Genomic DNA, 17,364 nt, shown 5'->3' on the forward strand with positions numbered 1-17,364 from the left:
GATAGATAGATAGATAGATAGATAGATAGATAGATAGATAGATATTTAATGATGCTGAGGATTGAATCCAAGGCCTCACGAGTTTGAGGCAAGCACTCTACCACTGAGCTACAACCCCAGCTCTCGGAGGAGGCTGCTGTGCATTTGGTTTCCATTCTAGGGCAAAAGAGGGAAATGAAGACAGAGATACAAGAAGTCATGAATTTTCCATAGATGCTGGGATTCCATCAGGGTCAGTTATGCTTTTGTCTGAAGGAGCAGAATGCTTTTAGAGTTTCTCAGACTGAACCTTGGGTTCTGTGGTCAAAGAAGTTAAAGAAACGTGGCATTCAAATTTTTGTTTATCGCTGTAGGACTTCTCAAAGCATTGAATAGAAGTAATCTTTTTCTAATGTTTTGAACAACCAACAATAAAAAAATAAATAAAAAAAAAAACTTATTGAGGTCATAAAAAAAAAAGAAGTAATCTTTTTCCAATATATGGACCCCACCACCACCACCACCTTTTTAAGGACACAGCTTGGGAGGCTAGTGTTCTGTAGAGCACTTTGGGAGTGCTAACCTGGAGACCTTCATTCAGCCCTCTGTATGCTCATGTGTAGCTGCACAGCATCAGCCTAGCGATTCCTAGAGTCCATTCCAGTAGCTGAGAATCTGTGGCAATTCCAAGGCTCCACTTGAGCATGTACCCAGAGTAGGACGGGGTTCATCTGGGAAGGCTGGGGGAGATAGTGGTGCCCGGTTAAGTGGAGCCTTGGAGATGGGGTAGGCAAAGGCTTGGGGCCGGGGTCAGGATAAGGAGGTCCACTGCACCCCACCCTGCCCCTGCCAATGCTCTTAATTTCTCTGTGGTCAGGGCTGAAGACGATTGTGGGGGCCCTGATCCAGTCCGTGAAAAAGCTGTCCGACGTAATGATCCTCACCGTCTTCTGCCTGAGCGTCTTTGCCCTGGTCGGGCTGCAGCTCTTCATGGGCAACCTGCGGCAGAAGTGCGTGCGCTGGCCCCCGCCCTTCAACGACACCAACACCACGTGGTATGGCAACGACACCTGGTACGCCAATGACACCTGGTACGCCAATGACACGTGGAATACCAACGACAGGTGGTATGCCAACGACACGTGGAACTTCCACGACAGCTGGGCCAGCAACTACACCTTTGACTGGGATGCCTACATCAATGACAAAGGTAGGATAGAGGGCGACCAGCAAGGGAGGCCCTGCCCCAGCCCCTAGAGCGGCCCCTGCCCCACCTCTTCTAAGACATGGTCTGGAGGGACCTGATTTTTTTTTTTTTTTTCAGTTTGGTCATAGATAGACACAATACCTTTATTTTATTTACTTATTTTTATGTGATGCTGAGGATCAAACCCAGTGCCTCACACATGCTAGGCAAGTGCTCTACCACTGAGCTACAGCCCCAGCCTGATCTTAATCATCACTTATCACCCACTGTGACTTCCGGCACTCAGAATCCTTGCCTAGAAAATTGAGATGACAATGCTTCAATGGGTTGCTATGACAATAAACGGCAAACTGCTTTTAAAATCCTGAGTTTCTCTCTAGACAAAGTGACAGGTCCTTAACTTGTGCACCCAGTTCTCCTTCATCACACTTGGGGCTCCTATCTTGGCAGGGTCACCATCAGGCACCCAAATACCTTCCTCCTGTCACATACCCATCCTTGACGTGAGTCCCACACCCTCACAGCCACTCTCCCACAGCGTCTTCCTGCATGTTGGAGAAGGTGCCCTTTCCTCACCTGCACCCTGGGTTCTAGCCCCCACTTTCCCTCAGGGTCCTGTGCAGGTTCCTGGCAGCCCCTTGCACTTGCACACACACATACACACATGTCCCTTCTGGCTCTCCCTGTGTCCCTGCTGAATCCTGACCGTAACCGCACTAAGCACCCAGCAGACCCTGCGTGGAGTTGGCCTCCGCATGATCTATCCGCAGGGGGACCCTGGAACTCAGGGCTGTACTCAAAAGAGGGAGAGGGGTCCCCAGGGAACCTATTTGGTGTATGTGGTACACTTGGACCTGCCCGTGGGTGTGGAATGGGTGCATGCATCTGCGTGTGTCCATGTGGGTGATGTGCCTTCTCTGTGACCTCTGACTTCCGAAGCAAACTACTATTTCCTGGAGGGTGCCAATGATGCCCTGCTCTGTGGGAACAGCAGTGATGCCGGGTGAGTGATGTCCAGGGGCGGGGAAAAGGAGCCCCATGAGTCCTGGGAGATGGGGGCTGATTAGGGACTAGATGTGGGGTGCATGGGAACATAAGGAAAATCCTTGGGCATGGGTGGAAGACCCTCCTGTTTGGGGGACACAGGCAGGACCAAGGGATATTTTTCCCTTGGGGTCCTCAATCTGTCCCTAGCTGGAGATCTCCTCCCTAAAGCCAGTCCCCCATCCTATCCCTAGGCACTGCCCCGAGGGTTACGAGTGCATCAAGGCTGGGCGGAACCCCAACTACGGCTACACCAGCTATGACACTTTCAGCTGGGCCTTCCTGGCTCTCTTCCGCCTCATGACACAGGACTACTGGGAGAACCTCTTCCAGCTGGTACAGCTGCCCCCAGCCCCACATCCACAGCCCTCCATCTCCACTGCCTCCTCAGGGCCACGCAGGGTCTACCCCAGGATGGCCACATCTTCAGCTGGGCCATCTCCTCCATGGGACCCTGTCAGTGCCCCTAAAAGCTCTTGGAGCCTTCTGATGCCAGGCTCCTGCGCAGAGCCACGCAACAGCCTATCTTCATTCCCCACCTGTGCTTCATGAGCTGGAGGCTGGGTCTGGCACGGGCTCAGGCCCAGGAAGTCCCAGGCCTCATAGAAAGCAGTAGGGCAGCTCTGCCCACACCATCACAGTTGACCCTCCGTAGCCTCAGGTTTCACCTCTGTGGATTCAACCAACCACAGATCCAAATATTTGAGAAAAAAAAAATTGTGTGTGTGCTGAACATGTACAAAAAAATTTTGTGACATTATATCCTAAATAATACTGTATGACACTCTTCACAAAGCACTTCGTTTGCATTAGATGTAATATCATAAGTAACCTGGAAATTATTTAAAGCACAGGGAAGATGTGTCTAGGTTAGATGCAAATACCATGCCATTTTATATACAGGACTCGAGCACCTGCAGATTTTGGTATGTGGGGGACCCTGGAACTAATCCCTGTGGATACAGAAGGACACCTGTATTTAATGTCTACAGTTTGCAGAGCAGGAGGGTTGCATTTGAGGGATGGTGCCTTCTGATCCCTGGTGATATTAATAAGAACAGTGATTATAGCAACTAGTATTTACTGAGCACTTACTAAGTATCAGGCTCTTTGGCAGAGGTAGGATTCAACCAGGCCCCAAAGCCCATGTTCACCATTTGTCCTGACTCCCTGACCTCAGGATGCCTGACTAGGGTCCTCAGGGGTCTCTGTCAGGACACTGGGATCACCTGGATCCCATGTATATATTTCGGAGTTCCCCAGAACGTGGTTTAGCCTGCTAAGGATGGCCATCCTCTGCCTCAAAGGCCCGCAAACCCCCAGGCTCTGCAAGGGACACCCTCTGCTTATGGGTCTATGCAACAGGCGTGTGAGGGAGGGTGCCACCAGACCCCCTCGCTCCTTCTCTCCCCACCCTCAGACCCTGCGAGCGGCCGGCAAGACCTACATGATCTTCTTTGTGGTCATCATCTTCCTGGGCTCTTTCTACCTCATCAATCTGATCCTGGCGGTGGTGGCCATGGCGTATGCCGAGCAGAACGAGGCCACCCTGGCTGAGGATCAGGAGAAAGAGGAGGAGTTTCAGCAGATGCTCGAGAAATTAAAAAAGCACCAGGAGGAGTTAGAAAAGGTGTGAACCCAGGGAGGGGCCCAGACCCAGGGTTCCCCTTGCCTTCAGCCAGGGCTGCTTGGCTGCTGGCTGAGGGGGTGGGAGGGCAGGGGGCAGGGGTTGCGGACAGGAGGAGTAGAAGGTCCCAGGTGGGATGGGTGCCATCTAGGCAGTAGAAAGAGTATTTCTCTGCTCAATGCCCCAGTTTCCCCATCCACAACAAGGAATTTGTTCTTGTGAAACCTAAGGTTTCGTCCAGCTCAAAGACGTATGGCTTCAGGCTTCTCTCTAGATCTATGCCGGGGAGAGGCAGGGTCCCCAGGTGGCTGCAGAGAGTCGCTGTCCATTTTTTCAATCTCATGAAGAGTAGGTTCAGTCAGGGCCTCTGAAAGTGGAGGGTATTCAGGGTTTGGGTCCTCAGTCGCTTGGTCCTTACCCTGTCATCTCACCACCACCAAAGCTGGCCCCTTTCCCACCTGCTAGGTTTGAGACAGGCCAAGAAGAGGGGCTGTCATCTTAAAGGACTTGACAAGAGGCTCTGAGAGTCAATGATCCATCCCCTGGCTCAGAGTTGGGCTTCACACCCGTCACCCTTGCTGGTCTACAGGCCAAGGCCACCCAGGCTCTGGAAGGTGTGGAGGCAGACGGGGACCCGGCTCACAGTCAGGCCTGCAATGGCAGCCTGGACACATCACCAGGAGAGAAGGGGCCCCCAAGGCCGAGCTGCAGCGCAGACAGTGGTATCTCTGATGCTATGGAGGGTGAGTTCCCTGTACCCCAATCCCCCCTGCCCTGTCTGCCCTACCCATAGGCTATTTAGCCTCCTGAGGGCAGGGTGCAGGCTGACTAGACCCAGCTTCAGGAGGACAGTAATTTAATATTGGCATTGAGGAAATAAACTGTGATAAATATAGTTCTGTCTTAACCTGGCCAAGTTGTGGCTACAAGGCCAAGCTGCTGCGGGAACCAGGGGCTTCCGGGAGGACCTTGGGGGCTGCCAAGGCAACGGGGAAGGACAGGCTAATAATACTAACCAGGAAGGCCCTGTGTTCCGGAAACTGAAGGGCCTGCTCTTCCAGTGTTCTCTGGACAAAAGTTAAAGGTCAACATCAAATTCTCAGAGTAAAATCAGAGATTCCCCCAATCCCTGTACCACACCCAGGACCTGGGAGGAGAATAAAGATATCAAAATGAGAGATGGATGGAAAGATGATGGATGGTGGATAGTGGCTGGATGGATGGATGTGCTGAAAGATTCCTGAATGGAAAGAGACAGTTGGGAGTGTAGATGAATGAGAGGGAAGAAAGGAAGGAGGGAAGGAGGGCGGGAAGAACTATAGAAAGCAGGAAGAAAGGAGGAAATAAAGAAAAGAGAATCGACACAAGAAAGAAAGTCTCACCCAGAGAAGGAAGCTGGTCCCTCTCCAGGCCAGCCTGCCTGGGCTAAAAGTGGGGAGTTAGAAAGGTGTGTGTGGTGGGGGGAGTGAGATTACAGGACTTTGCAAACCCTTAGAAGGTACATATCATCTCACCTTGCGTGACCTTGCATGATGCATTCAGGTGACTGTGTGCCAGAGAATGGACCAGGGAATGCAGGACAGACAGAGCTGGCCCCTGCTCTTGCTGGGACCTTCATCATGAGTTTCCAGCCTCAGATGCTGGGGCACTACAGTGGCCTAGGGGTGGACATGGAGGTGAGGGAGGTCACCAACAGACTAGAATCTACTGCTGCCTCTGAGAGACTCAGATTTCTCATTCTTGGGTATGGTTGAGGTTGCACCCAGGATCTCTAAGGGGCTGCCACCCATTCCAGTCCCTTTCTTTAATCTACAAAATAGGTGCCATTAATAAATGAGTCAGTGAGATCATACCTAGGCCAAGGCAGCTCCCATTGGTCACAGAGACCACGGGGAGGAGCACCTTCATCCCATGGTCCTTACAGAGGACAGAATCTCATGGTTTGGGGGCTGCAAGAACAGGGGCTTTTTTTGGGGGTGGGGGGACCTGTTTTCAGAAAGCCACTCCGGAGGGAAAGGAGGATCTGGCTGAGGACACTCCTGCAGGGCCAACTTTACTGACTTTACCGGCAGTGGGGAGGGAGAGTCCTAAGGGAGTCTCAGTCTGGTCCCCAGACTTTGGTGGGCCTGGGTTCTCTCTTCTCTGGGTGTCTCTCCTGCCAGAATGGCAGCCCTGGGCACAGGGCAGAGGGCTAAGGTCCAGCCCGAGCTCTCTGAGGGGCGGGGCGGGGCGGGGCGGGGCGTGCCGAGAGGGCGGGACTTGAAATAGCTCACAGGGGTGGGCCCTGGAGGGAGTTCTAAGAGGCAGGGCTTTGGGGGGGTATCTGAGGGTGTGGTCATGTGGGTGGGACTTCGGGGGCGGGTCTGGAGTGACGAGATGTGAGGCGGGGCTTGGAGAAGGCCAGTTGAGGGTGGGGTCTTTTGAAGATAGAGGATGGGGAGGTTTGCTTAGGCCTTGCCAACCCGCTGGAATGTTGAGATATGGAGCGTTAAGGGGTGGGGCTTGGGAGGGGGGGTCCCAAGAGCTAGTGGAGGAAGGAACGGGCGCACCAGTAGGAGAATCTTCGTCAGGCACCTGTTAAAACCCCTCTCGCAGAGCTGGAGGAGGCCCACCAGAAGTGCCCACCATGGTGGTACAAGTGCGCACACAAAGTGCTCATATGGAACTGCTGCACCCCGTGGGTGAAGTTCAAGCATATCATCCACCTGATCGTCATGGACCCCTTCGTGGACCTGGGCATCACCATCTGCATCGTGCTCAACACCCTCTTCATGGCCATGGAGCACTACCCCATGACGGAGCACTTCGACAACGTGCTTTCTGTTGGAAACCTGGTAGGGAGGGGCCAAAGGGAGAGGGTGGTCATTAGGGGGCAGGATCCAGTGGGGCTGTCTGGAAATATGGGGCACTATTAGGAGGGCGTCTGGGGACAGATAGGGTTTTCCTAGTATATGGGGATAAGATGTGTATGGGGAGGTACCTGGGGTGGTGTGTGGGGTGTCGAATATTGATTTCAAGGCATTCAGGGACAGGGAGAGTAGGTGAGGCTCTGAATTCATTGAGATCAGAATTCCTGGGGGTCAGGGAGCCAGGCCTTGCTCTGGAAGTAGGGATAGGAGTGGGGGTGTGGAGATCGAAGCCTTGGTTGGATAAAAAGTTCTCCAGTTCCTGAGATTGACATGGGCCTGAAAGGGATCTAGGGACTTGGGGATGTGGCATATAGCCACGAAAATCCAGGCCCAAAAGGCCTCAGCTCACCCTGAGCGCTTCAGGGACTTGTTCCCACCTACTCCCCCATATCGCCAGCCTGGCCCTGCTGCTCCCCTCTCCAGCTCTTTGTGCTCTGCTATTGTTGACATGCCCTGATCCACCCGCTTATCCCTACCCATTAGGAGCATTATCACCTCGTTGCCAGCCCCAGTGGAGCCTGACAAAGGCAAAGCCGCTGCCTCCTCTAGCCCCACCCACCCTTCCCCATCCCCTTCACAATTTTTCCAGGGTGGCATTTGTCAAGGTGTTCTTCCCACCCCAAAAGGGAGGCCAACTCAAGGGAGAGTGAGATATGGGCCCTGGGCATGACCAAGACTGGGTGGGTGGCACAAGAATCAGGCCCTCAGGGCCAGGCACATCACTCCCATGGAGATGTATGAGGCAGCATGGCCAGGCAGGGCCAGAGGGGTAAGGGCGTGCCCTAGATTCATGGCACAGCTGCTGGGGGTGTGCATGATGGTCAGGGCCCGCCTGCCTGCCCAACCCCTGCCGACACTGTGCTACTGTCTGGACACCTGCTGTGGCCAGGGGCAGCCCCTGGGAGGGGCTCAGCGAGTACCCATGCAGACTGTAGACCCAGGGCAGCTGGTGCCCAACAGCAGGGGGACCAGGTCCAGGGAGTTTTCAGGGCTATACAACCCTCAGACTCCTGTTCCAAGGTTGGGGAAGCAACTCTGACCTCCCCGCATTGATTTTTTTCCCCTAGACCCTGAGTCCACCAAGATTTCCTAAGTCCTGGGACTGGATCCAGTAGATAGGATTAGGACATAAAGGAAAGAACCTGAACTCAGCACCCTAAGAACTGGCTGCTGGTTGCTGACCTGGCTGAACCTTGTTTGCTCATCTGTGGGATGAGTGTGATGTTCCCTGCCAACTCTGTGGAGATAGGGATCCCAGCCAGGCATGGTGGCGCCTGCCTGTAATCCCAACCACTCTGGAGGCTGAAGCAGGAGGATCACAAGTTCAAGGCCAGCCTGGGCAACTTAGCAAGACCCTGTCTCAAAATAATATTTTTGTTTAAAATGGATGGGGTTATAGTTCACTGGTAAAGTGCCTCTAGGTTTAATCCCTAATACCAAACAAAACAAAACAAAACAAAAAACCCTGCCCCACACACATATGGGCCATGGGTACCACTCTCTTCCTCCTTAAGGCTCTGGACCTCTTCCCTCAATCCACAAAACCTCTTCCAGGAGGTGGCTGGGAGATTGCAAAGGCCCTGTGCTCCCTGAAGCCTTTTGATAGGGCCTCTACCCCTCCCCCTAGGTCTTCACAGGCATCTTCACGGCTGAGATGGTACTGAAGCTGATCGCCATGGACCCCTACGAGTATTTCCAGCAGGGCTGGAACATCTTCGACAGTTTCATCGTCACCCTCAGCCTGGTGGAGCTGGGCCTGGCCAACGTGCAGGGGCTGTCTGTGCTCCGCTCCTTCCGACTGGTACGAGAGAACTACAGGGCCAGGGACTTCGGAGTGGGTGGGAGGAGAAACTTCAGGAAGCCAGAAGATTGGAAACGAGGCGCCCCTCCCCTGCCCAGGAATGTTTCTTACCTGTAAATAGGGAGCCAGGGATCCCTCCCTCCTTATCACACAGTTCTGGGGCTACCAAACTGACAACCCCAAGAGCTGACATTGGGTGACTTGGGGACAATCCCATAAAGGATACTTATATTATTATTTTTTATTTTATTTTTTAGTTGTCAATGGACCTTTATTTTATTTATTTCTATGCAGTGCTGAGAATCGAACCCAGTACCTCACACATGCTAAGCAAGGGCTCTACCACGAAGCCACAACCCAAGCCCCTTATATTATTTTTTTTTAATTTTATTATGGAAACTTCCATGCATCCAAAAATACAGACAAAGAAAAATGAACCTCTAAGTACCTACCACATTCTACAATTCTTATTTCACCCGCTTCCCTAGTTTTTATTGGCAGGAAGTATGTTAAAGCAAATGTTGACATAAAATGTCACTAGTAAAATGCTTTGTATCCTTAACAGGTAAGGGCTTTTTTCTCTTTTTAGCATACTAACATCAGGAAGTGGTAGAACATGAGTAGTCCCATTTAACCAGGAGATCACTCAGGGGTGGGGCTTCAGGCTACTTGGAATTGTTCTTGCAGCTGAAGCGGGGGCTCTGGGGTTGGGCCACTTGTCACGGGGCCTCATTTGCCCTTGTCCTCCCCATACCCGATAGCTGCGGGTTTTCAAGCTGGCCAAGTCGTGGCCGACGCTCAACATGCTCATCAAGATCATCGGCAATTCCGTGGGGGCACTGGGCAACCTAACGCTGGTGCTGGCCATCATCGTGTTCATCTTCGCCGTGGTGGGCATGCAGTTGTTTGGCAAGAGTTACAAGGAGTGCGTGTGCAAGATCGCTACCGACTGCAGCCTGCCCCGCTGGCACATGCACGATTTCTTCCACTCCTTTCTCATCGTCTTCCGCATCCTGTGTGGGGAGTGGATCGAGACCATGTGGGACTGCATGGAGGTGGCTGGCCAGGCCATGTGCCTCACCGTCTTCCTCATGGTCATGGTCATTGGCAACCTGGTGGTGAGTGAGACTGGCTGGGGAGCTTCCCCACCCTCACCCAGGAAGAGTGCAAGGGGTGTCCAGTGCCTTTACAAGGCTGTCGTTGGAGGGCCTTGTTGCTAGTAGAGAGATCTTAGGAAATTGCTGTGATGTTTTCTATCTTCTATTCCCCACACCCCTGAAATGGCAATTTTATATGGCTTCACCCAGCAAGTCTCAAATTTTAAACTGCTTAAGTATTACCTGGAGTTTCTAAAACATGGATTCCTGGCCCCTCCCCTGGAGAATCTGATTCAGCAGCCTGGGCCCAAGCCTGAATTCCAGACAAGCTCCAGGCTCCATCCAGGGATGGTGCTGTAGGCTGCTAATATTTTGAGTAACACCAATGAGTCAGGCAGACCCGTGTTACTGTCCCAGCTCCCTGGACATCCTGTGTGTAACCTTGAGCCAGTGACCACTCACCAGTCAGGTTTAGTTTCCTAACTGTCACATAGAAGAAAATAATAGGTATCTCAAGGGGCCTCTAGGAAGATTGGCCTTACTAGTGGACACAATATAACCAAGCATGGGGTGACCAGGACCCCAGCCTCTCAGCCTTCCCCTACCCTCTTATTCTCCTCTGTTCCTGAGCTCTGGAAAACAGAATTAGAGCCTGGCATTGGGAGACTCCAGAGGTGACATAAACTCCATCCATCCCACCCCTTCCTGTGGTTCATAACTGGGCAGGGAGCTGTGCAGGGGAGGAGGTGTGGCAAGGTGAAGGGCAGGGTCCATGGTCCAGCTGGACACCAGTTCTGTGGCCAGGGCCTGTGGAGGCATCTCTCCTTACCCTGCTCATCCCAAATCCTTCCCTTTCTGGGGTCACACTCTCAGAGCCCCATACTGCTGTGCCCAGCTGCCCCCTATGGTGGCTGGCACTGCCCTGGGCAACGGGGTAGAAGACGCATGCACGTCCCCGCATTCCAAAAAGACCTGTGGAATCCTTGAGCTGCTGGGTCAGCGTTCTCGGATATCAACTGAGCTCCGGCAGGGGGCAGGGGCAGATGGGGGAGGGGTGTCACCTCTGCTGGAGGAGGGGAGTGTGGGACAGCTACAGAGAAGAACCCAGACTGCTGTCCCTGAGGGGCGAGTGCACCTGAGTGGAGAGAGACAGGGAAGGTGCCTGGGTTGAACTTTGGGGCAGGATGGGTGGGGTGGGTCACTGGCTCTGAGCAGAAGTTTCTGAATGTACATTTAAGGGCTGTAGATGCCTGGAGAGAGTCTGGGGGGGGTTCTGTCTCTGTGAGTGGACACTCAAAAACATTTCTCACACCTGTAATCCCAGTGGCTCAGGAGGCTGAGGGAGGAGGATCTTGAGTTCAAAGCCAGCTTCAGCAAAAGCAAGGTGCTAAGCAATTCAGTGAGACCCTGTCTCTAAATAAAATACAAAATAGGACTTGGGATGTGGCTCATGGTCAAGTGCCCCTGAGTTCAATCCCAAGTACCAAAAAAACAAACAAACAAACAAACAAAAAAAAAAAACAACTATATTTCTCATCCCCCTTTTGCCACTTGCTGACTGGGAAGTCTTGAACAAGAAATTTAACCTCTTTGGGGCCTTAGTTTTCTCATCTGGAAAATGAGAATGCTAATGGCAGTGGTCCTGCAGGTTACATGACAGGTCTCAGTGCTTTGCAAAGTGCTTGGCCCACAAGGCCAGGGGAAATCAGAAGTTACAAGCAGGTGGTTTTGTGTTAATCGTTGTAATTAAGCTGATAACTTCTAAAATTAATGAGACACCCCTGCCTTTTTTTTTTTTTTTTTTTTTTTTTTTTTGAGACAGTGCCTTGCTAAGTTGCTTAGGGCACCAGCTATTGGCATAACTTTCCTGCCCTCTGCAAACCTGTGCGCAAGAGCTTTCTGTGCATTGTTCCTAGTCTTCTCAACACCCTGAGATGGGGAGCGCTGCAGTGCTGCCTCCACGTCCTGGAGGTGGCGCTGCCCAGAGCCACACAGCAATGAGAAACTGGGCCCGGCTGGGTGCGCTCACCTACATAACCCCAGAGACTCGGGAAGCTGAGGGAGAAGGACTGCAAGTTTGAAGCCAGCCTTAGCAACATAGTGGAGCCCTTAGCAAGGCCCTGTCTAAAATATATATATGAAGGGCTGAGACGTAGCCCAATGTTAAAGTGCCCCTGGGTTCAATCCCCAGTACCAAAAAACAAAAAAAAAGTAAGAAAGAAAAAAGAAACTGAATTAGGACAAGAGCTTGGGTCTGTGACTCCAGTAACCAGGATGTAATAAGAGCAGCAATAGTGATAATGATGACCATGATACCAGCTGTGACGCTGAGGACGGCTGGCACTTGCTCAGCCCTAGCCGGCACTGTGAGCATGCTCAGTGGTAGCGCCCAGAGCTGTCCATTCGCCTATACTCACGGCCTCCTATGGACAGCCGGCTTTATCTGTTACGTAGAAGAGGAGGCAAAGGCTCAGGGAGGTGATTAGTGAGAAGTACAGGGTTTGAGCCCAAGTAGCCTGGCTCTAGGGCCTACAGCCACTGCACCGTCCCCTCCGGGGACTGTCACCCCCGTCTCTCTCCCCATCTCCCCCACTCTCTCTTTTCCAGCCCAGCTCTGTGGCTCTCTCAGATTGCTCAGAGGGAGTGAAGCTGCCCAGGAGGCGGCATGGTCAGCTCCTTGGGCACTGTCCCCTCCTACCACACCCCCATGCCTCAGAGAAGCAGGTGTCTACCAGAGGGTGCCAGGGCACCCTGCCAGGGAGTGTGGGGACCCGTGCCCCTTGCATCCCTGACACTTGGTCACTTCCCCTGGGTTACTGTGAAGAAGAGGAAGTGACTAGGTCACAGATGATCCACCCCACAGAGCCCCCCAGGGAACATGACCTCTGTCCCCCTCCCCTCTCCCCTCCCCCTTGCCCGAGGAGGCTATTTCTGTCCCAGGCAGGAGCCGTGTGCAAACCCTGCTGACCCAGAGAGCAGCTAATTCCCATCTCAGATGTGTTTCTGGCAACTGGACGCCTCCCCCTGAGAGGGGGAGAAAAGGACCAATAAATGTGGGTGGTGGGCTCAGGCAGAGAGGAGAGGGAGCGGGAGGACGTGGCACAGGGATGGAAATCCCCCCAGCACACTCTTTCAAAGGGGATTTTAATGTATTCTTTAAAGCTACTGTGCTGACATGGTAGTTAAGACAATCCTGAAAACCCTTGGAGGACATTGGTCAAGCCAGACAGCGAGGCACGCGGGGAAGACAGTCAAGGGCATAGATTCCCTCTTATCCACTCACACAGTGACAAGCCCCAGGCCCCAGACAGTAAGAACCTGGCTCTGTCTCTGGTGGACAACAGCCAGGACCTCCCATCCCCGCCAGAGTCCTTCCTCCACTGCCCAAGCACCAGGGGTGTTTCTGGGGGGAGGCAAGGTCATTGCTTTGCAAACTTCTGGGGATGTCATTCACATTGTAGTCTAAGCAAATGGTGCTCTCTAAAATTGGGACTGGAAACTTGGGTGTTATTCAAGACTTTGCTGTGTGTCCTAGGGCAAACCACTCTACCTCTGGGACTCTGTTTCCTCATCTGTAAAACGCTGAACTGGCCAAATTAATCATGTTCTTCCCTATACCACGTAGAGCTTTCCATTATTGCTCATATAATAACAACCAATATGTTTTGAGCACATACTTGTATTGATCTTTTAATCATTAGAACATTGTGAGGATTACTGAAATCATAGTAATAAGTACACAGATAAGTAAACAGGCACAGAGCAGTGAAGCAGCTTGCCTTAGGACACAGCTAGTAAACTGGGATTCAGCATCATTTCAAAGCCTGTGCACACCAGTCTCTATTGCCACCAAACCCACCCTGTATTTTTCTGGTCAAACGTCCGTCTCCACTAGGCTTTGGGCTCTCTGAGGCCACTTGCTCACCAACAGTGGCAGGGGTTCAGTAATTGTCCACTAGAAAATAAAATGTGGGAAGAGGATAAGAGGTGGCCAGTAGTAGCCTCATCAATAGGAAAGGAGGAAGGGAAATAGGAATAGGTGTGGTAGGGAGCCCCAAGGGGAGGAAGAAGTAAGTAGCAGGCCAAATGTTCTTTCCAGAGCAACAGGGGACAGAACCCAGTGTCTGTTAAAAGTCCCACTTAACACATGAGGAAAAGAAGGCTCCAAGATTGTTTCCCTAGAAACGTGAGACTTGAGCCCTGTCCTTTGTTCTCCAGCCCCTGACAGTAGAGGTAGAGGACAGACTGGTGCAGAGTCCCTGTCCCCCAGTGTACCTCTCCAAACCTGCCATGGCAGCAGAGTCCTCTCACAGGCACGAGCCTCAGTTTCCATATCTGCAAGATGGGGATGATCTTGGCAGCCCTCCCCTCCAGGAGCCACTGTGAGATTCCATTAGGTGACGTCCTTCCAAATGCCCAGCATGTGGCTAGTCTGACCTGTAGACAGGAGCCCCCCTTGGTGGCTGAGGGTGGAGCCCCCAGGGACTCACAGGCTGCCCTGAGGTTCCCTCAACGCCTGTCTCCCAGGTTCTGAACCTGTTCCTGGCCCTCCTGCTGAGCTCCTTCAGTGCCGACAGCCTGGCGGCCTCAGACGAAGACGGCGAGATGAACAACCTGCAGATCGCCATCGCGCGGATCAAGTGGGGCATCAGCTTCGCCAAGACCTTCCTCCTGGGGCTGCTGCACGGCAAGATCCTGAGCCCCAAGGAGATCATTCTCAGCATCGGGGAGCTCGGAGGCGCTGAGGAGGCTGGCGAGGCCGGGGAAGGTACCCCCGAGGATGAGAAGAAGGAGCCACCACCCGAGGAGGGGGACAAGGACCTGAAGAAGGACAATCACATCCTGAACCACGTGGGCCTGGTGGACGGCCCTCCCTCCAGCATCGAGCTGGACCACCTCAACTTCATCAACAACCCCTACCTGACCATCCAGGTGCCCATCGCCTCCGAGGAGTCTGACCTGGAGATGCCCACCGAGGAGGAGACCGACACCTTCTCAGAGCCTGAGGATGTCAAGGTGAGCCCATCCAGTGCCCTGCTGGCGGGGTCGTGGACCAAATCACAAGTCCTCTTCAGTCCTCAGTTGCTCCATCTGTAAAATGGGGGTGATAGTTCCCAGACCATGGCTGGTTGTAAGCATCCCATGACATGCTGTGCACAGAGCACTTAGAAAGAGCTGTGTAAATGGTGACTGTTTTATCCTCATTGATGTGACTATGATGCTAGGCCAGGCAAAACGCTACCTGGGCCCTCACACCAGCAGGTGGCGCTCCTGGACAGGATGCTCTTACCTGTGGCACCTTAGTTCCAGTACTGGAGCCGAAGAAGCCTCTCCTAAATACTCCCATGGGCTTAAAGCCCCTGCCAAGTGCTTGATACAATCATCTATTTCTGCTTAGACCCTACCTAAGGTTGGACCCAGCCTCCCATCTGGCCAAGGTGCCAGATCCAGGTCAAGGTCTCTGAGCAGAGGAGCCAGAGGGTCAAGGGGAGTTGGGGACGAGGACAGCAGAGAGCTATCACACAGCCTCAGGGCAGGAGCCCTGACACTCCACCTGCCGGTCCAGGCAGGGCCCTTGCTGCTGGGCCAAGTTGCCCCCTAGTCCTGTCTCTCTCTGGTGAGGATGGGAAGGGACCGGAGCCAGGTGGTGATCTCCCAGAGGCTGCCGTGGAGGCTGGGACCCTGCCTTGAACCTTCCAGGGGAGCTGACTCTGAGCCGCCCTCACCTGTTCTCCAGCCATGGCAGGGAAAAGACTAACCCAGGAGTGAGGCCAGGCCCTGCCCACCCCACTCCACACCACCAGCCCTGGCTGGCTGGAGACAGGAGCCTAGCGAACTTTGCCCTGAAAGCTCTTGACTCCTTATTCACCCCAAATATGTGGCACGCTGACTTACCAGGGGGCCGAGTGCCTGCTGAGCTATAAATACCCTGGAAAATGTGGCACCGACCTCAACCTCGGTAGGAGGAACTTGGTGGGGGAGGGGCTGGAGAGGGCTGGGTCCAAGGCTCTGGGAGGGGAGGGGGCCTGAGGACTCTTTAAAGGGGGACAAACATGGTTCCCAGGGGGATTGTGGAAGCTGGGCAGGGCCGGCAGCTCTGTGGGTGCACAGGCCTAGTCCTCTGTGCCTCAGTTTCCTTTTACTGCCGGCTGGGAACAAGAACCACCATCTGGGGTTTTCTGGTCACTGTCCTCCACCAAGCTGCCCAGTTGGTCTTCCTCTTCAGGGGCCTCACGCCCAGCCATGAAGGGTCTCCTTGCAGAGTCGAGGGCAGGACTGGGAAGCGGGCCTGGGACAGCACCAGGAGGAGGTGGGAGGAGGCCTGGCCAGGCCGGAGCACCAGCCCCCGCCCCACCCCCACTCCGATCAGGTTCCCTTGGCGCCAGACTGGGGCCTTGGCTGGGGAAAGTTTTCCATCCTTCCTGGATCCCTCAGCCAAACAGACCCTGGGGGTGGGAAGTCTCAGACACTGGGGGCACCACATGCCTCTTCTCTGCGGCCTGTGAAGGTCCAGCTCCATCCTGACCTCTTTTCTTACTCCTGCCCTCGCAGAAGGACCTACAGGCCTTTTCTCCTCTGCCAGGCCCCTCGTGCCCCCAACACCTCCCAGATCACCCAGCAGCCTGAGCCCCACGCAGCCACCTCCTCCCCAGCTCTGTCCCAGGTTCTTCCTTTACCTGAGACCCTTACCTATCTCTTCATGCCCCCCTTCCCCCTCCCAGCCCTCATGTGGCACACAAGTAGGACCCAGGCCACCTCTGCACTGTCTGTTCAGTAACCAGGGCTGAGTGGACGGATGGGGGTGGACAGGTCTGGCCTGCGCCACCTGGTGGGAGGATGAGGGGGTCTCTCAGGACCCAGGGGTCATGAGCCCCTGTGGCCCCTGCAGAAGCCGCCGCAGCCCCTCTACGATGGGAACTCCTCCGTCTGCAGCACGGCTGACTACAAGCCCCCCGAAGAGGACCCCGAGGAGCAGGCTGAGGAGGACCCCGACGGGGAGCAGCCTGAGGAGTGCTTCACGGAGGGTGAGGATACACCCACAGCCAGCACCCTCACCTGGCCTGGGGCCTCCCCCAGCCCAGCGCCCCTGTAAGGGGCAGGCCACACCAGAGCCAGAGGAGGCCGTAGGAATGCAGGCGGCCCTCTTCGCCAGTGCTGCCCTCCCCTGCCTCACTCTGGGAAGCTGACCCTGGAGCCACGGGCCTCAGGAGACAGCCCTGGAGAAACATTTTTGTTCAAAGGTCCTGGGCTGGATGGTCTGAAGCCTGCTTGGGCAAGGTTGGGGGAGGACGGGGACAGTAGGTGGCCTGAGCCCTGTTTGCGGAGCATCCTCCCTCAGCGTGTCCATCCCTGGCGGCAGTTGATACATGGTGGAACGGGTTGTGAAGGGAGGACCTAAGCCCCCCACGTGAGCCAGATGGAACCCTGGGTCTGGGGACAGTGAGGTGGAGGCTGGGGAGAGGCACCCTGAGGCGGCCCTAGGCTTATGACGCGGTGCCTGTCCCTGTCCCCCAGCCTGCGTGCAGCGCTGCCCCTGCCTCTATGTGGACATCTCCCAGGGCCGCGGGAAGATGTGGTGGACCCTCCGCAGGGCTTGCTTCAAGATTGTTGAGCACAACTGGTTCGAGACCTTCATTGTCTTCATGATCCTGCTCAGCAGTGGGGCCCTGGTAAGCACCCCCCAGGGGATGGGGCACAGG

The 17,364-nt window shown here is 54.1% G+C and overlaps 1 protein-coding gene across 2 annotated transcripts in view; it reads left to right on the forward strand.

The window, feature by feature from the left end:
• The window catches only part of Scn4a (sodium voltage-gated channel alpha subunit 4), a 42,862-nt gene that overhangs the window by 16,451 nt on the left and 9,047 nt on the right, over positions 1-17,364 (forward strand). For both annotated transcript variants that reach the window (XM_077110609.1, XM_076871233.2), the window contains exons 7-17: positions 857-1,189; positions 2,126-2,189; positions 2,425-2,566; positions 3,651-3,860; positions 4,447-4,600; positions 6,453-6,691; positions 8,394-8,567; positions 9,329-9,685; positions 14,192-14,680; positions 16,554-16,689; positions 17,180-17,334. In XM_077110609.1, coding sequence (XP_076966724.1) covers positions 857-1,189; positions 2,126-2,189; positions 2,425-2,566; positions 3,651-3,860; positions 4,447-4,600; positions 6,453-6,691; positions 8,394-8,567; positions 9,329-9,685; positions 14,192-14,680; positions 16,554-16,689; positions 17,180-17,334 — 2,453 coding nt within the window. The remainder of the gene's footprint in view (positions 1-856; positions 1,190-2,125; positions 2,190-2,424; positions 2,567-3,650; positions 3,861-4,446; positions 4,601-6,452; positions 6,692-8,393; positions 8,568-9,328; positions 9,686-14,191; positions 14,681-16,553; positions 16,690-17,179; positions 17,335-17,364) is intronic.

This window comes from Callospermophilus lateralis, chromosome 11 (assembly GCF_048772815.1).
Source record: "Callospermophilus lateralis isolate mCalLat2 chromosome 11, mCalLat2.hap1, whole genome shotgun sequence".
NCBI classification, from domain to species: Eukaryota; Metazoa; Chordata; class Mammalia; order Rodentia; family Sciuridae; genus Callospermophilus; species Callospermophilus lateralis.